The 19,565-nt window shown below is 39.3% G+C and overlaps 2 protein-coding genes and 1 long non-coding RNA gene across 4 annotated transcripts in view; 2 read left to right on the top strand and 1 right to left on the bottom strand.

Annotated features, from left to right (window-relative positions):
* NR2C1 (nuclear receptor subfamily 2 group C member 1) overlaps positions 1 to 11,536 on the top strand; it is a 41,125-nt gene extending 29,589 nt beyond the window's left edge. For both annotated transcript variants that reach the window (XM_044454868.1, XM_044454869.1), the window contains 3 exons: positions 2,505 to 2,642; positions 7,318 to 7,423; positions 8,765 to 11,536. In XM_044454868.1, coding sequence (XP_044310803.1) covers positions 2,505 to 2,642; positions 7,318 to 7,423; positions 8,765 to 8,939 — 419 coding nt within the window. In that variant the 3' untranslated portion in view covers positions 8,940 to 11,536. The remainder of the gene's footprint in view (positions 1 to 2,504; positions 2,643 to 7,317; positions 7,424 to 8,764) is intronic.
* LOC123036036 lies at positions 53 to 10,212 on the bottom strand. The gene is made up of 4 exons (XR_006417072.1): positions 10,127 to 10,212; positions 2,930 to 3,059; positions 2,721 to 2,835; positions 53 to 579 (listed from the first exon to the last, which is right to left on the bottom strand). It is a non-coding gene; the product is annotated as an uncharacterized LOC123036036 (long non-coding RNA).
* Positions 11,537 to 12,474: 938 nt separating the features above from the next.
* Positions 12,475 to 19,339, top strand: NDUFA12 (NADH:ubiquinone oxidoreductase subunit A12). The gene is made up of 4 exons (XM_044455200.1): positions 12,475 to 12,613; positions 13,374 to 13,456; positions 15,301 to 15,388; positions 18,997 to 19,339. The coding sequence occupies exons 1-4, from the start codon at positions 12,525 to 12,527 to the stop codon at positions 19,175 to 19,177; spliced, it is 441 nt and encodes a 146-aa protein (XP_044311135.1). The 5' UTR covers positions 12,475 to 12,524; the 3' UTR covers positions 19,178 to 19,339.
* Positions 19,340 to 19,565: the final 226 nt, after the last annotated feature.

The raw sequence follows: 19,565 nt of genomic DNA on the forward strand, positions 1-19,565 counted from the left end.
AAGATACATCCTTACAGGTCTGAGTATGAATATGAATGGGTTTAGTAATTTGGTTTGTAACTTTTATTGTTTGCTATTGTGCTACCTGCAGTTATACTTGTTCATATTCATTCTGGTCACTGCTGGCTTTCCTGTTATTTGTTTCCTCTCCTATTCAGATTTAATTCAAAAGCACTTAGAGGCATCAACCTGACTTTAAAAAAATATTGACAGTCTGTCAAGTGCTATGTGCACTGATAAAATACTGAGCATATTTGCATGTCATGCCAGCCCACTCTGGAAATAAGCCAAATGGGTTTCTTGTTGTAAGAACACCATGGTCGGTTTGAGAGTGGTCAGGCTTTTCATAGGTTGTTCATTTCCTTGGTCCTCCTGCAGGTGTTCCAGTGGACATCTCTTCCTTCTCCCTATCACAATTGTGAGCTTTTTCAGTTTAGCACAATATTTACCACAATATTATCCTTTTTCCTGGAGACCATGAAAGCTAGCTTAACTGCAGCCTTTCATAATGCCCATTTTGACAGGTCCCGACAGTCCCTTCACAGTTTCCAAGCAGAATTTTGGAGATGCTCTAGGTAGCTGGCAGATTTAAAAAAAAAATATTTTAGTGTGCACAAGGGGAGAGGTGGTTACACAACACAACAGGTTACAGTGTCTCTTCACCATTGTTGCTCTGTTGTGGTATTTCAGGATGATACATTTGGTTTTTAGAGACCACAAACAGAAACAATGGTTTGTTACATGGCTACCTGTATCACCTTAAGCCAGAAAACACATTGTGGTATCAGTTTTTTAAAATTATTAATAAAAATGTGCTTGTAAATACAATTGTCTTTCTTATCTATTCCTTTTTAAAACAATGAATATAATATGATGAAAAAATTTCACCTGGTGTATAAGACAATTTATTCGCCTAATTTTTGCCTCGCTATATCCAGTTTCAAGGGTTGCCTTATACATTGGTATATATGGTATGAGAAATGTTGAAGATCAGCTAAGCAGCACTGCTTCTTTCCATAGTGCTGCCCTACCGATTCCCACTCTTTGTCTGAAATCAGTAGGCGCCCTTCCTCTGCTCCAGCAATCACCTTTGAAGCAGGGTGCCTGATCAGCTCCCTTGCCATTTTGCTACACTTCAGGGGATAAGCCCTGTTTGTACAACTCAGCCATCTACACTCTAGTGAGGTCCAGGTTAGATTACAGCAAGAGCGCTCCTCCCAGCTGCAGCCTACCCAGATACTGCAGTCAACATCTGAGTCTTTCCTGAAGGGGGGGGGGGGGGGGGGGCTCAAAAAGTGGCAACAACTGAGAGGGCCTTCTTAGTGGTGGTCCTTCAATTATGAAATGGTCTTCTCACTGAAGCGCTCCTGGTACCAACTCTGTCACCTTTGGCACCAAGTTAAGACAGCTCAGTATTAGGCATTTAAAAACATGCAAGAATATATAGTAGCCTGTTGGGGGCACCCATGTCAGGTGTCTTTCACAGCTTTAGTCTATATCAACTAGTGTTATAGCCGTTAAATTGTTCTTAAGTTTGTATTTTTTAAAATTGTGTTTATTGTAGTATGGTCATGTTCTGTTGTGAACACCCTAGAGAACTTCAGCTATTGGTTGGTATAGTTATGAAATAAATGATAACAACCACCCATTGTGGTACAGAAACCTCTAGAACCAACCCATTGATTGTTAGGGTGGCTAGTTACCCCCAGACTTGTCCAATTTTGCACAGCAGAACAAGCTGTTGTGGGTAACAACCTACACTAAGTTGTCGTATCATGTGAACCCAGTCAGTGACTTGATAGGTATGTCTTACAGTTATAACTGAAGGAGAGAATTGGTCTTTTCAATGCTAATTTTTAAACAGGAAGAAACAAAGTCAACAGAAGCTGACTAATGAAGGGAAAGTTGATCACTAATCCCTCTGCTGGGCTGAACAGTAAGCAATATGGGGCAGCATTTGCAAAGATTAATAACCTTTGTTGGTCCACACTGGAAAGATTGGTGCTGCAATTGTGTTTCATTGCAAAAAGAAAAAAGGACACAAATAGATCTGAATAAAACATAGGATGGCAACAATACAAACACTGCAATGCAGTGATTTTGCAACAGTGTTGACTGAATTCTCCATGCAAAGTATAGGAACAAAGACTGGCAACTCCAGAGAAGAGGGCTAGTGTAATTAGTTGTCATGTTACTTCTTGGATAACACTGTTATTTTCAACTTTCTCAGACAAAGATATTTTAACATCACTGTAAAGTAGTAGTACGTTAGATTCTGTTGGAGTATGTTAGTTCTGCTAATAGGCAATTGCCAGACATCTAAGTACTGTTAAACCAACGGTTCTAACATCTAAGTACTGTTAAACCAACACTTCTAAAAACACAATTAATTAGGTGTATCCATGGGCATCTTGATATAAAATTGCTTCAACTTAAAATTGTCTTTTCCCATATCGAAAATAAGAAAACACCCATTGAATTTGTATTGTTTTACATTAACTTAGATAAGCTCTCAGCAGACAGAGGAAAGCTAGTGATGGAACACATCTTCAAACTGCAGGAATTCTGTAACAGTATGGTGAAGCTTTGCCTTGATGGTTATGAATATGCTTATTTGAAAGCAATAGTCCTCTTCAGTCCTGGTATGTAAAAAACATGAGACTAAAAACCCTTTAGACTTGTTTTAACAGTCGGTATGAGAGAAAATCTGTTCTACTTACCTCTATCTTACATGTTATCATGCAGAGTTGACTTTCTATATCAAGTGCTTGTTTTTAGTGGTTTCTACTATTATGTTGAAAGATGTTTATTCTTAAAGAAATTCTACTCTAGTGCCTGTAAATGAAATGAAACAGACTGATACTGAATGTAGACAGGTTGAACATGGTGCTGATGGGTAATCTGAAATGTCTAGAGGAATGAATGTTACCTTTGATAGAAGAGGTAATGGCAATCAGCTTATCTTAGCAGGTTTGAAGTGCATTCAAAATCTCTCTTCTTCATGGTCTCTGCATCACACATAGGCACCCTCCATCTGTGCAAAGCCTCAGTTGGGAACTCTAGAGTTGAAAAATTTTTGGTGGTAACTCTTACTCACTGTCCCAGTGCTTATGTTCCCTGAGTCCTTGTAGAGAATCTTCTACTGTTCACTTCTTTCAGATGGAAAAGTATAATATGTGGAGGCCTTCATTATTTTTTCCTTTTCTGTCTGTGGCCTTTTCTCTATGTCCCCCACCCCTCAAGATGTGTGTGTATGTTTTTTCCAATCTCTGCAATCACCTGCAGGCATATAGCTCTTCAAACCTTCAGAAATGTCCCCATTGCCCATTAAACATTCTGCAACAGATGGGAAATCACATTGCCTCCTCTGTTTAAGAGAAGTTCACAAGGTGGATACTTGCTCTTTTTGTCAAGCTTTCACTAAGCAGATCTGGTACAACTGATTTGCCAGGCTTCACAATATATTGTGGGACCAGGCCTTGATGGCAGTGGACCTCTGCCAGCAAAAGGCAGCACATTGACAAAAATGCCCAAGGTATGGAAGGACTCTCCCTGCCCCAACTGGAACATAAAAAGAATGCTTTGGAGGCTCCTGGATCAAGATATCTTTCACTGTCAGACACCTCTACAGGCATTTTTACTGATCTTCCAATGATTGATGAACAATTCTGTGGCTAAAACAGTCTTAACTGAAAGGGTGAGAACTCATAAACAATTCCAAACAGAACCAGCAGCCCCAGGTTTGACACCAGTAGCTTTGGTACAAATGCAATCTACGCCTGTGGCATGAACTATGATACTAGGTCCATATTGTTGCTTCATTTACTGATTTTGGTCAAATCTGAAATAAGGCACATACCCAGTGGAAGTTAGTGACCATGATGTTGGAAGGCAAGATTTGAGAAGTTTCTCTGGACCCTCCACTACAAAAGCCAGTCACCTTTTTGCCATAGGCCTTATCTACAATCTCAGTGGGGGGCAGGGTATTCTGATTTCGCTTATTTCAGTTCCTATTCCAAATGAACAAGTACAGTTCACAATGGGACAGATTGTCCCTTTGGAACATGTCAGGTCACAGCATGATCAGTTAGATGGAGTTCCTCCATGGTAAGTCCTGGAAGATTCAGACTTAGGGCCCTGTTCTTCACTGATGTTGTCTATTTCATCACCAAGGTAGTCAGTCCTTTCCTCCACTATCTGAGGATAAAGCTTCTTTTTTGGAGCCAATGTGTCATTTGGTGCAGTCTCTAGGTTTAGTGAACTAACAATGGTAAAAAAAATCTCTACACTGGTAACAATTCTCATGCCTTCTGACTAGTTACAAATGATTCAGCTGCCATAGAAGGCATCATCTTCCATTTTACCCTCTGAAGCACCTTGAACAAATGTACAAGAAACAGAAGTGAGGAATTTGTTCTGGTATCCCACTCCAAATTCTGTCATTGTTGAAGCACCACAAGGAAAATCCCCAAAAGAGAGAAGAAGTTTAGAATTGCTGGGACATCATATTTAGTTGTCCATTGGGGTTAAGAATAGCTAATGATCAGGCCAGGTTAGTTATGGGAAAAGATAAGATCACTTTTTGACCATCTCCCCAAGGATAAAAGAAAACTGCCTTGAATTTTCCAGTGAGGTGAAGTGCCTTTCTCTCAAGCAAATAAACACTTCCAAGCACATGGCTAACTGTAATACTTTGCATAGCCATGCCTGGTTAGGTTTGCTGGCTAGTCACAGAAACCTTGCTTATACTCCGTGGGAAATGTTTGCTTAACACTAGGAAAACAAGGCCATGAGCTCAATTGAGAAGACCAAAAACACAACAAGATAAATGGGCACTGGTCCTCAGAGCACTTCATATCAGCATGGTTTAGGCAGCTGTTCCATGGACTTGCAAGGAAAGTTCTTCATTAGTCTCTGGCACAAGCCTCAAGACATTGACAATCTTTTAAATTCTGAAACACTCCTAGGAAGCAAGAGCGAAACACCAACATTTAATTGTTTCCCCAGATTCATTCTTGCTCTCTTGTCTGATTCTCTGCTTGATGCCCTATCTTTGGCATTCTTCTCTTGCTCTGTGTTCAGACTTGGAAACAGAGAACTTCCAGTTCTTTGGCTTTCCATTATCCAGAATTACAGAATCAATCATGATGACCAATCTTCAACAAGCAGTGTTAGGACCACAGTACCTAATGTGTTAACAGCAGGATAGCTCTCTAGTGAAGGAAGCAATATAGCAGATTGTGAAGCAATAACTTCTCAAATAACTTCACAACAGGTTCTACCCACACCATTTCACTGTTTTGAGAAGTGATGGAGGCCTTTGATCAGTTCTGAAACTTTGAGAGAACTTTCATTTCAATTCTGAACTTTGATCAATTCTGAAACTTTATATTCGTACATCACCTCTGAGTACTTCCACTGTCTTCCATTCTTCAAATAGCAGGGTGGTTTGTGTCTATAGATTTGAAAGACACTCACTTCCATATCTCCATTAAAACAAGCCATTAGTGTTCAGCGACTGGTACAAGCATGGAGTCTGTTTCTCATTCTGTAGACTCTGACTATAAACTATTGTGGCTATGGTGGATCTCTGCCTGCTCTTAGAAATCTGCTTTCCTTGATTGCTTGTGGCAATCACATTGGTACATAGGTCGAGTGTGCAATGATTTACCTTATCCTGTGTTCCATCCTGATAAAGTAGTGCTGTCTTGGTCTGGCTCATTGTATGGAATGGTCCCTAACTTCCATCTAAATCATGGCATTGTTTTGCCAGCATTATTTCCTCCACTTTCAACTCATGTTAAACCTACTGGTCACACCTTGGATGTCCCATATATTCTGGTTTTCTTCAAGTCCTAGACTGAGAAGATCTCCAGGTCATCTTACCTGTTCCTTTACTGTAGGCATAAATGACGAGAATAAACAGTTTCAACTCAGATGTTCTCCTGGGTTTTGAAGGTCATCAAACTGACCAATAAAGCTGCTAGTTAGGTTGTTGGTGCTTAGCAAAGTTGTTCCACTTTCAGAATTGTGCCGAATACTCACTTGGCCAAAGCCATCTGCTTTCATCAGTCATTTCAGGCTGGATGTCCATGCTTGAGCAGCCTGCTCCTTTGGTCTTACTGGCTATTCAACAACAGAGCACTGACCACACTTCCAGTAAGTCATTTAACTACTCATCCACATGTGTGATGCACAGAGATCACGAAGAAGAGACTAAAGAGACAAGTTGCTTACCTGTTAACTGTAGTTTGAGTGGACATTTGTGCATTTATTTGCCCAGTCGCCCCCTGAGATCGGCGGGAGAGGCCCTTCTCCGGGAGCCCTCCGTGAGAGAAATTAGGAGGGTGGTTACTCGGAGAAGGGCTTTCTCAGCGGTGGCGCCTAAGTTATGGAATGCGCTCCCCAGAGAGGTCCGCCTGGCGCCGTCGTTATTTGTTTTTCGGCGCCAGGCTAAGACCTTTTTATTTAAGCAACATTTTAAATGCTAAATACAATTGAATTTTATCTGGCCAGGGCGGCTTATTTTATAATGTGAGTTTTAATTAAGATTATTTTATATGGATTTTAACTTGTTTTATCTATGTTGTAAGCCGCCCCGAGGCTTCGGCGAATGGGGCGGCATAAAAATGTTTTAATAAATAAATAAATAAATAAATAAATAAATTTACACAACCTACCCAGTGTGCTCATTTCAGTTTCTACGTTGATACCAAAGTTTCTCTCTGTTCCAAGACAGTTTTTTTTCAGTCTCAAGGATGAGCACATTGGGATGGGGAGATTATTTTACTAAAAATTCATCAACTATAGAAGGTTCTAGGTAGGTGCTGAACCTATATATGTGAATGCACAGGTAACTGTTCAAAGAACTACTGCTACAGTTAAGCAACCTGTCTTTCTCATTGATAAACAAGTGGCAGTAGTGGTCAGATATACTTTTACAAGCTCAATTTATTGTACAATCTTTTATGAAAGATGGGCTCTTATAATGATTTTGTAATATTTGAGATAAGTACTGATACGTAGATTTAAGTGGAATTACCTTTGAAGATGTTACAGAAGCTTCAACTATTGTTTGTACTGATTTCCACCAGCCCCAGCCAACATGGCAAATGGACTGAATTCTGGGAGTTTTAGCCTTAAACATCTGTAGGGTATCAGGTTAGCGAAGGCTGATTTAAAACACTCCAGAGGTATTCTGAGAGGATCTCCCTGGCAATGTTCAGATAAGAGAAGAAAATATATGGCTAGTTATGTGTTTGTTGCCAACTTATGTGCCTCTTATTTGAAGCAGATCTAACTTTAGATTTATTTTAGATCACCCAGGCTTAGAAAATGTGGTACAAATTGAAAAATTCCAAGAAAAAGCATATATGGAATTCCAGGATTATGTAACAAAAGTATATCCAGATGATACCTACAGGTGTGTATAATTTATGCAAATATGATTTGTTTTCAGAATAAATATTGATTAGGGAAAGTGGAATATTCTGAGGATACAGATTTAATGAAAAATTCATTGTTACTTCCCACTGTGTGTAGTCTTGTTAGAATCATTAGGATTGCATGCAAATTAAACACATTACCAAATCTTATAAGCTACTGCTCTGAGGCAAAAGTATCAAGGACAGTCTTATGTTTATGAAGAAACAAAAGAATTCTACTATCATCTTGGAACGATCTTCATGAAAACACAGGTCAAGAGCCTATTAAGGCATTTTTTTGCCAGGATATGTCATGCTGGTAAGATTCTTGAGTATCACTCACAGGAGTATTCCAGGTTCAGTGATATACTTTCAGATATCATGCTTCATGACTTATGTCAGAGCCCAATGCAGGTTGTGTCGTAAAGCAGAAAAGGCAAGCCTGTTGCAGGCAGCAAGCCTCTTCATGCACAACCATCCATCACTTTTTAAACCAGTTGAGTTCCATGGGGCTTACTCCCTGGTAAGTGAATAGAGGATTATAGGATAACGTACCTAGTAAATTTGTAAGTGAAAATGAGAATAGTTGCTTGATTGAACACTTAGGGCACAAGCCTCTGGCCCCCAGGCATTGTCTATATGCTCGTGGGTCAGAAAAAGCATTCTGGGATTGGAAATGGAGCTCCAAGCATGGACTGTCTCCCCTCTATTCAGGCAGCTGACATAATTGTTTTCAGACATGTCACACCTTCAAAGTCACAAGTGCAACTTCAGAACCAATGTAGGAGTTATGTTTTGGGATGCTTGGGAGAGAAGGTATGAGGGTATTTATTTATTATCCTGCCTTTTTTCCTTTCAAGGCACTCAAGGCAGATCACATAATCTTCAGCGTCTCAATTTCATCCTCACAGTAATTTCTTTGTGAGGTAGGTTGGGCTGAGCAGGTAGGATGGCCCAGCGAGCTCCATGGTTGAGCAGGGGCTAGAAGCTGGAGCTCTGAGATCTCCAGTGCGCCACACTGGCTCTCAAAATACAAGGAATCCCAGAAGTACCTCATTCCTTTTCCTTATGAGCAGGGGCAGAAGACATAGATGTCTGAAATCAGCTGTGTATATCTTTTGCAGGACAAGAGAAGCAAGGAGGCAATACTTGCCTCTGTGCTACTCTAAGCATTCAGCTGGGTGATCACAATTTGCTGAATTCAGAGAGATCATTTTGGATGGTGCCCTTAATTTATACCTGAGAAACTATACTTTTAATCTAATAATAGAAAAATGAAGAAAGTGTTGCATTTCTTTGCATGTAGTATTATGCACCCTTTTGTCAAATCTATCTTCCAGGTTGTCTAGGCTGCTTCTCAGATTGCCTGCTCTGAGACTGATGAGCGCTGCTATTACAGAAGAATTATTCTTTGCAGGACTAATTGGAAATGTTCAGATTGACAGCATCATACCATATATTCTAAGAATGGAGACTGCAGACTACAACTCTCAAATAATTGGTCATGCTGTATAAAAGTTAAACCACGGATTCTGTACCATGGCAATCATGGTGGTTGTAAATATACATTATCTCCAAGAGATAACAAGCTTTCCTATGCAGTTATAACAAGAAAAATCTATGAAGGTGCCGCTTCCTGCTTACCAATGCATTTGAGAAATACAATGGAATATCGTGAGTGGTACAGGATAATTTCCATTTTAGCTGGTTTGAAGAACTTTGTACATTACTTAAGAATCTAATGAAAATCAAGACGTGTAGTTCATCCTATTTTTGTAGTTTAGCTATACATGAAACTTATGAACCCCAAGCAAATACACAAAAACTTGCCTTTTGATAAAAGATAAATTGTTTATCAAGGTGTTTCAACTAATACTTTAGGAAAAAAATAACTTCCCAATGTTGTTTTTTACAGTTTCTTGTTTCTGAAAATTCATTGTGGTCTGTTTAGTGTAAGCATGAAGTCCTGACAAAGCCAACTTATGTCTGATGTGACTCAATTACAAAGTTTGGGATATTTTTCATCCTCTGTAGACAGAACTTCTTTTTTTTTATTTCATGAACTAGTGTTTCTGTTAAAATTGAGGGAGGGAAATGGTGGAAAACTTTTAAAAAGTGGCTTGACAGCTTGCTAATGCCTAAAACAATGATTACTCTTTACTACTGGAGTTCATTTGAGTAAAAAATAGTTGTTTTGCAGTTATAACAGTGGCAATTATGATTTGGGAGTAAGAATTTGCTATTCACTGACCTGATTCCCATGCATGGATGGTTTAACTCCACAAGCATAACAAGCATATGTGAGCCTACATACTGGTTCCTGACTAATCCCACCATGATAAAAAGTCCAGGGATGTTCTGACCCCCCAATAATTCAGTGTTCTGAGTTCAAACAACATTTTAAACACCTTAGAGACAGAACAGCCTTGGATTGTTTATTGCAGTGGGAGAGTATAGGCACATGGGAAACAGCATTCCCATGGGATTTTCAGCAACCCACAGTTTATTAATCATGGGTTACTGAAGACATGTAAGCCAGGTCCTTGTGTATTTCATGTCACCTATGCTCATTTTATTAATGTTTGTACCCATAAATATATTTAACTAAGAGTAAGATTGGTTTAAACTTGGAGATGCTCCTTTCTACATTGTTCCTGAAACCTATGACATTAAAATTTACCACTCTTATTGACTGAAATTACTTTTTATAGCAGTCCTGTTTCTCCTTCAAGATGACGAATGAGTTTGAGTCTTGAGTTTTCACAGTACAATTCAGATAAGTTGAGATAGCATCTGAAAAGTTCATAAACAAATAAATAAACTATGATGAACTGTATGTTACAGAATAACATTCTGCTTTTCCTAAACAGTAGCGATAATAGAACCCTCATTATTACAAATTTTATGTTGGTGTGTTTCCTGCTTTGCATCTTCAAACTGGTAAAACTTTTTCCAAGTGCACTTTGTGATTCATGAAAGGCTGCTTGCTCTTAATTACTGTAGAGTACAGTAATCTATTTTTAACACAAAATATTCATTTAGGGTGCAGTCCTATGTCCCGTATCCTCAATGTGCATAAGCCTCCAAACTTGCAAGCTTATGCGCATCCTGTGCCTGGAATGAGGTTCAGTGGTGGCAGACCTCATCACTGCTACATTGCATATTTTCTCTAGATGGCTATTTAATCTAGTTTTAATGCAAAGGAGAGGGATGAAAGGAGGCTGGTAACGCCAGTCAGAACCAACATACATCTATAACCCCAGCCTCTTATTCCTGTCCCCCAGCTCACCCCATTTTCTCCCCTTCTAAGCCTAGTTATGGCTGGAGCAGGGGAGAAGGGGCAGCCAGCACAGTATTTTCACACTGACTCGGAAGAAGATGGGATAGGACAGAGGTTCTGCATTTGGAGTCCCAGTTCTTAGGTTGTAAGACCTTGGAGTTGAAACTCCAGATAATCCTATGGCCTCCTTGATGTCAGGATTGCTCCCTTACTGTATCAACAAAGAGTTGCCCATTGTTTGGTGTTCTGGTAATTCTTTTTAAGCTCAGTTTCAGATGCTGAGCACTGATCATAGTAATACAACTGCATTTAATTGTTAAATTATGGCCATTAAAGCCAATGAGAAGGGTATTTGTAATTTGAAGGATAGGATTATTTGCATCAGGCTTTACTTTAACAGAAAAGAGTACCTTTTCTATATTTCAGAATGAGTCCACTAAAAATAATGAAGTGAATAATTTTTGTCCTGAAAGTTATGCACATGCGTGTGCACTTAGACACATGCAGGCATGCATTATACACACAATTGTAATGTATTTGATGATATTTTCCTAGGTACATCTGGTAGTTAATTTAATCCATTTTAAATTCTTCTTAAAGGTCAACTGTTAATGACTTGTTAAATCCAAGTTATTCTCTGCTGTCACTGGAAGTCAACTGCTTATTAATTTCATTCCACTTTTGTATGCATTTTTGTGGTTCAGTTGTAGTGTATGCAATGTCCCAATGACCGTCTTGTTGTAAAACTACTGTAAATGGTTTGAAACCTGAAGAAGTGTAAATTCTATTTTGGCTGTATTTTTAAAAAAAATAAATTGTAACTTTTATTATAGAGTATTGTTCTGTTCTCTTTTAAAGCAATGAACTAGTTTGTATGAAATTTACATATGTTAAATTTGGGCTGTGAAATTACTATATGCTTAGAGCTAACATTTTACAGCGTTATACTAGAATAAATTATTCATAATTGTTTGGATCAGCTACATTCACTTTGTTGTTTTCCATACAATTTTCCAGCCACTGTTTCCCCTTTTATCTCTGTGTTTACCGTATTCTCTCTTGGCCCAACTACACGTATTCAGATTTTTTTTTTAATCTGATGTAGTTTTCTGAAAAGTAACCTGTATCGGAATGATCAGGTACAGTATAAAATGAAGTCTGCAATAGTAAGCACTTAAAATTCCTAGCCCAAAAATTGTATCACAATTGCCTTGTATAATTTTTCTTGGAGAATTGACGAGAAGCACAGTCTTGACTTTTGCGATCAACAACGGGACCTAGGGCCATCGCAAGGCTGCTCTCACTGCTTCCATTAATAACAAGCGAGGGAACTGCTGCGGGAACTAATTTCCTCTTCCCAGGCAAAAAAGAAGTCTATGCTTTAAGCGCTCGAGCCTTTGCATGTTTAGACCGGAAAAAGTCATGCAACACCCAGTCTTCCCACGACTCTACTGTAAACATGCACAGGATGCCACTCTAAGCGAGTAATATATCCCGCACCTCACCTATCCAGTGCTATCGTGGAACAAACCGCATTAACTATTAACATACAGCGTTTGCCCCTCAGAGGATTGCTGAACGCAGTCCCGGAACCTCGTGGCTTCTCTCCATCAGGGACCAAGCTTAGGAACGTTTGCTACACACATCCGTCCATGAATCCAGAGAGAATCGGTGACTTACCCGCCGCAAGTCGCGCCTCCCGCTCAGCAGTTGCATTTGCCATGGAGCCGGCGCCAGGAAGGAGGAGCCTTGAACGGGCGACCTTTCGGCCGCAGCTGCGCAGTGGCCATGTCGGGGCCTGAGTCCGGGCCGCAGGAAAGATGGCGGAGTACGTGCAGATCATGAAGAGGGCGCTGCAGCAACTCGGTGGTCACGGTGGCTTGCGGGGCGCTATGTGGCAGTTGTTAAGGTAAGGAGAGCGGCTGTAGCTTGCTCGCGCTGGCTCCCCAGCGTGCGGGGCGTGAGGCGGCTTCTTGCAGGGAGTCACCTTGGTGAGAAGGACGTTGCTTTCTGGGCCGAAGGAGAGCTTTCCCCCAACGACACCTTCCCAAACTTCTGCAAACCTCTGAGACAAGCTGAAAGAGAGTGCCTCGGTCGGGTGTTGGGATAGCTTCACTTCTGATACCCTCCTCCTTTAATATAATGTATAAAATATTATACTGTATCTTAGAATATATCTTATAATGTATAATATAAAGATGCATTAATCTCAGGGAAGGGAGCGTGACAGCTCATGAGATTATGACTGCTGACAAGCTGTCTTCTCCTGGCCCGGACCGCAAGGAAGGGATGGGGTAGCCTTCTTTCGCCTTGGGCTGAGTTGCTTGACTGGAGTATAAATGGATTAATGTGAAGGTTGAATGAGAGGTGCCTTCCAGATATTTACAGCTACATTTCCTAGCATTCTTGACCACCCTGCTGGCAGGGTCTGATGGGAGTTGAACATTATGAAGCTGGTACTTCTAGCTACAAGTTGGCCTTTCTTGCTCAGTATTGTGTATGCCTGACAATGGCACTTAGGTTTCAGATAGGATTTTCTCTACTTGGAGATGCTAGGAATTGAACCTGGGTTTTTCTGCATGCAAACATGTCCTTCACCACTGACCTTCAGACCATTCTTTTAACTTTTGTTCTGGAGGAATGATACTACTTCTTTTGGAAACTTGCAGGGTAAATGATCTGAAGACTGGCACGCTTATAGGCATTGATAAATATGGTAACAAGTACTATGAAGATAACAGATACTTTTTTGGTGAGTATGTGTACTTGAGTACTGTGAACCAATCCTCCTGAAGAAACTAAGTTGAATTAACATGTTTATCTAGAATTAAGCAAATGATTATTCTTGCATGTTTTATGTTAGCTGCCCCCCTCAGTTAATTTTAATGTCAAGTAGAAGATCCAGTAGTGCTGAGAAGTCCCTGCAAACTGTTACCACAACAGGACACTTCGATTTGTGCTTCTACACATAGAAATCTGCTTTGGTTTTGCTGTGGTACAAGGATGAGAAGAAAGAGAGCGACTATGCTCAGGGTCTGGATTGACCAAGGAATCCTAATGTCCTAAGTGACTTTCTTATCACTAACTAGTCCTTAAGTAGTTTGAGCTTGGATTTGGGACTCCAAATGTGGTGCATCACTCTGTCCGCTTGCAATTGGTGTGAAAAGAACTGTGGTGGCTCTATCTCCTAAATTAGAGGGCTAAATGGGCATAGTGGGTAGATGGGAAGAGGCTGAGGTTGTGGCTGTCTGCTTACAAATAGTGCTCCAGCCTCCTTTGTTCTCCCTCTACAGTGTTTCATCTAGATATCCAGAAACATCCATCTGCATAAAATGCAGGTTGCAAAGTGGGGCAGCAAAGATTGATACATTGTGCCTTGCATTAGATGCACAAAAGCCTCTCTGATGGCTTACATATACCAAAGATATATGTAAGCCATCATATATCATGATGCTATCATGTTGCTAGATAGCAACGTAGGATTGTGCCCTATGATAGCAACATCAAAGATAGCAACATAGGATTGTGCCCTTAGCTGATTCATTTCTTGGAAAAAGAGCAATAGTGTAATAGAACTTTTTCCCAGTTATTTAACCCCTTGATTTATTTACTGAATCACAGCTTGCAAACTAATAACTAGGCGTATGCTGCTAAAATTATTGATGGTAATTCACAGAAAATCCAAACAGAACATTTGGAAGAAATGCACATTCAAGGTTCCTTTCTAATATTAAAACTGGATAAAACAACAACAGATAATTGCTTGTAGCTGATAGCCATCTGAAATTAGTTAACCATACTAAGAAGCAAAATAATTTGCTTACACCTTGAATATTGCACCTGTGGTTCTGTTTTGGGGAGCTAACATTTGCTGTCTAGTGAAGACTTTGGTGTCCCAAGAGTATCTTTCAAGGGCCTAAGAAGGATAAAGAATTTGCTACCTCTCATGGCTGTGGTGGGGATTTTCCCAATCTGGTATCCTTGGATCTTTTGAAGTACAGGGTAAAGACAGCTGAATTCCAAAAGGTCTGGACGGGGAGGGTTGCTGTGTATTGTGTTTAAGCATTAACTCCTATTTGTTATTTCTCCTTTATCTAATATATGTATATATTATGGGCCTTTTTGTGTGTGTCCTTTTTCTTCACAAGGGTGTCTAATGTTGAGAAGAGCATGTGTACAGTAACATGAAGTCTGGCACAAGGTTATTGGAGCACAGGACCCAGTCTGTGTACTCACTGGTTTTCTGGTATATCTGCTTGCAGTAAAATAAACATTTCATCCTACTTTATATAGGAAAAATAATATGTGAAGAAGCCCTGACTTTAACTGGCATGATGCCACTTTACCACTTTTATCCTTTGTTTCCTTGTGCTAAATTCAGTCATTTCTCAAAAATGATAATTTGTTGAAAACCAGGGTTTTGAAACTAGAATGAAGAAGGCATTTAATCTGAGCATAAAATGTTGAACGCACAGAATTTGGGTTTCGGGTGGTGGGAGCAAGTGTCTGCTTGCAATTAATAAAATGGCATCCATCCACATTTCCTTGTGACTCATTCTAATACTTTTAAAGTGTTTTATTGTCTTTATATTTAAGGTCGTCATAGATGGGTTATATATGCAGAGGAGATGAACGGCAAGAACAAATTTTGGACACTGGATGCAAGCATGTTGCCACCTGAATGGTGAATCTGCTAGTTTACTACTTGTGTTGCTGTGTTGATATGTTTAATTAACTTTATGAAACAGTTAACCTCAAAGTGAGACAACTTATCTCAGGCTCACACACAAAAGCAAGGAAATTTTAAAAATCATGCCTTTTAACATCATACCTCTAACCTCTTGCCAGCAGACATAGTTCACCATTTCTAGGGTAGAGCATGACTCAGGCAGTGTGGTTATGGCAGAAGGGGACAAGTCTTATGATATACTAAACTATATATTACAGTAAATGTGCATTTGCTACTGAAAACTGAAGACCTGCATCTAGATCTTCTCTCTGTTTGCTCTGCTACCTAGTTAGTATTGCTCCCTCCTCGCTCTTGCTGTCTCCCTGCCCTGCCCCCATAATTTTGGATCGGGAAAGAAAGTCAAGTGCTTATTCATACATGTTTGATGTATGATCAGCTACTGGATGCATGGCTGCCTGGGAAAACTGTGCATGCTGCCTTGTGTTCAATGGAAGAAAAGACAGGACACAAATATAATTTTACATCCTAATTTCCTTAACAATACATTGCAGTTAAAGGAGAAAGAGATAACAGCTGCTATTACTAGGCCCATTTACTGTCTAGTTTGAGCCTCAAATATAAAGCTCCATAACTTTCCCATTAATGTTCTACTGGTTCTGCCTGTGGCTGCCTTCTATGGGGTGTTGGATGGCATTGTGCCATCACTTTGGGAGTTTATGTGTACAGTTGCTTCTAAAATCAAACTTATCTTCATCAAATGTTTTGTAACACTGTTAGACATATTTTAAATAAAACAGTTCTTGATCTCCAGGTTAATGATCTAAATTAGAGGAAATGAAATATTGGGGACAGATGGAAAAAATTCTTCCCACTAATGATCGTGGATACTAGCCATTCCTTACCATTCAGAAGCCACTCTCCTGGGTATTGTATTTTACCTCCTTTTTTAATTGACTTTTCACTGGTTCTGCAACTATGGCAGTGGAGTACATTAAGATTTTAAAAGAACAAAAACAAATGGTAAGTATTCTGGAAGCTTAGATTCTGTTAGAGCTTATCTAAAGGTTCCAGAATTCTTGTCATTTTTCACTTCTTAAAATTATTTTGTTGAAGAGAGAATTAGTGTCTGTTCTGCCCTGAATCTGTGAAAAAAATTAATCTTTTTGCTACCCCAGTTTAGGGATGCAAACATGCAACAATATGAACATTATCACCTTACAGCACTTGCAATGTTATACCTCCCCCTCCAGGCCCACTTCTACATTTTCCTGGTTTATAAAATGCCCTTGCTGCAGAATCTCCCAAGATGTAAAGATGGGAACCAACTTGGATGGCTTTGAAAGGGAGGTAGACAAATTAATGGAGGATAAAGCTATCAGTGGCCACTAGTCAGGATGGCTATGTTTTACCTTCAGCATCAGCAGTGGTATGTTCCTGTCACTTGAAGGAAGGCACGAGAAAGCAGTTGCACTTACATCCTGCTTAACTGGCCACTGTAGAGCAGTTGTGGACTACATAGGCCTTTGCTCTGATTCATCACAGCTTCTCTTATGCTCTTACGTTTGAATTAGAATTTTCCTAACAATGGCTGCATCTTTATGTCTGGCTGACTTCCAGTGCCAGAACCAATTCTGCTTTGGGATTATTATATTCAAATATATTCATTATATTCATTTTTAATCTTCTGTGTGTCAATGAACTTCTACTGCTAAATGATACTTAGCTTTGAGAAGAAAGTGTGGTAAAAATATATGAAAGACAGTTCTTGTTGTAGAAAAATGTGTACAAATTGTAAAATGCTCTAGGGCTGGTAGCAAGAAGGAATGCATGTAACCTTTGAATATTCTAGGGACTGTATAGATGGGAATATTGTGGCCTTTTTAGGAACTATCAAGGAAATGTTTTCCACAGAGTCTTTTACCAAGTTGTTAAAATACGGAGCTATGAGCTGATGTGTAATGCAAGGTGTGTGCCCGGAAGCCTTCTTACTTGAAGGCTAATCACATGGCAAAATGCATGGCTAACACTAGCAACTGTGCATAGTGAACACTGTTTGTCAGAGAGGGTACTGATCAAAAAGCACAAAGAACGTGTAAAAGACTTTTGATTTTTTCAAAAGATTAATCTGATTCAATGTATAGTCTTTGAGTAGCTTTAAAAAACTAAAAAAATAAAAATAAAAATCACATGCCCATGCTAGAATAATGTAAAGAATGTCAGAGTCGACGGCTTACATGCATTGTCCTTGGCAATATATGCATTGTTAACAGCATATACATGGGACATGCAGTTAGGCATCCTGTTTAGTATTGTCAGAAGTAGCCATGTCAGGATTGGTGAAGAGAGAAACACAAATGCAGCTGTCCTGGCTTTAGTGATGGATGATTTACTCTGTTGTTTCCACCCTAATTAACATGACTTTTAGCTTACCAAAATGCATCTTGGGAAATTGCATTTTCCAATTTTGCAAATATTTGCAGCTCAAAAAACAATTGATTTTAGTATGGTTTTAATGGAACTTAAATGAGATGCCCAAAGCAGCCCCAGTGTATATACTGCCATCTTGCTATAGTTATTGCAATTTCATTAGTTACTGTGGAAAAAGTCATTTATGTAACAGGAGGTCTCGTCATATAATTAGTTATCCTGGGGCATCTAAGGAAGAGAAGGTGCATCTGTACTGACTTGAGGCAGTAACACCCTGTGCTACCCTGCCTGTGTAAGGGGGTTATATGCGTATTGATAATGCTCACAGGACTCATACATAGTAAATAATAATGCAAAAAGTGAACCAACAATCACATTTAGTAATTTCTAGCCCTTAAGCACTGCAAGTAATGTTCTGCTTCATTTTAGCATTGATTTAATTCCTCTTGTTTTTGTTTACATGAATATTCATTACAGAGTCTTGTAAATAATGCTGTATAAGGAAGTACTCAAAGAAGCCCTGCCATAAATTCCTTGCATACTATTAGCATGATCCCACCAAGGAAATGGCTTGATGCTGACAACCTTAGATAGCATGAATGTCCTGTTAGGAAAGGAAGATAGTAAAAAAAGAAGACACACTATCTCATTTCACTTTCCTCATCTTCTCCAGTATGGAAGGGCCCTAACAGAATATGGTCTTATCAGCAACTATCACTTTGGTACTACGTGCGTAACTCTTTCCAACAAGAAGAATTGTCCATGTAGTCATTGTAGCTTCTCCCACTGACCTGCATCTCCCCTTTTGCATACAAATGGCACAAATGGATTGCAACAATCTTTGTTCGGTTGAAGTACTATTCTTGTAATTTTTCTTTGTATAATATTTATTTTCCTATAATAGAATACTTTTTAAATTTTTGAATTTTAAATAGAGCTTTGGAGAAAGGGCAGTATAGAAATTAACTAAATGCACATGTTCCAAATTTAGGTCAGGCCTGTGGCATTACGGATTCTGCATGACCAGCCAATAAATTACTTAAAATGTAGCTATTAGTTTTTCCTGTTGATTAACATTTTTCCATCAAACACAGTTGGCTTTTAGGCATGCGTATCTGTTTTAGTGACTGTTAGGGTAATGTATTTATTGCTAGTTATATTTATTTCTTTTAAAGGCATCGCTGGCTTCACTGTATGACAGACGACCCCCCAACTACACATCCACCAGTTCCTCGTAAATTTATTTGGGAGAATCATAAATTCAATCTAAGTGGTACTCCTGAACAATATGTACCATATTCTACCACCCGTAAGAAGATACATGAATGGGTTCCACCTTCGACACCCAGCAAGTGAAAGGAAAGAGGCATGGTGATTTGTAAAGAATTATACCTACAATTTCACTTGGGTTTTTTCTGTATTTAAAATAAAGCCTTTGATCAGAAATATTGATGAAAAAGACCCAGTGGGTAGTAGATGACCAGAAACAGAATAAACAGTAAGCTGTTGGATAGTAAATGTATATTGAATGTCATTTTCAAGAAACAAGAGTCTCATAGTGTCTTTCAATGCTAACACATTGTATTATAGTACAAGCTTTCGTGGAGTACAGTCCACTTCATCAGGTGCAAAAGATTACGCCATGGAAACTTGTGACATGAGATATTTGCTGATCTTTAAGGTGTTATAAGACTTGGCTTACTAAGACACACTAATACAGATACCCTTCTGGAAGCTTTTGGTA

Source organism: Varanus komodoensis, unplaced genomic scaffold (assembly GCF_004798865.1).
Source record: "Varanus komodoensis strain SLA01 unplaced genomic scaffold, ASM479886v1 scaffold8, whole genome shotgun sequence".
NCBI classification, from domain to species: domain Eukaryota; kingdom Metazoa; phylum Chordata; class Lepidosauria; order Squamata; family Varanidae; genus Varanus; species Varanus komodoensis.

Coding starts and splice junctions, on each gene's coding strand:
- NDUFA12 (XM_044455200.1), top strand. CDS start 12,525: ATGGCGGAGTACGTGCAGATCATGAAGAGGGCGCTGCAGCAACTCGGT. Junction 12,614..13,373: donor GCTATGTGGCAGTTGTTAAG/GTAAGGAGAGCG, acceptor GGAAACTTGCAG/GGTAAATGATCTGAAGACTG. Junction 13,457..15,300: donor AGATAACAGATACTTTTTTG/GTGAGTATGTGT, acceptor TTTATATTTAAG/GTCGTCATAGATGGGTTATA.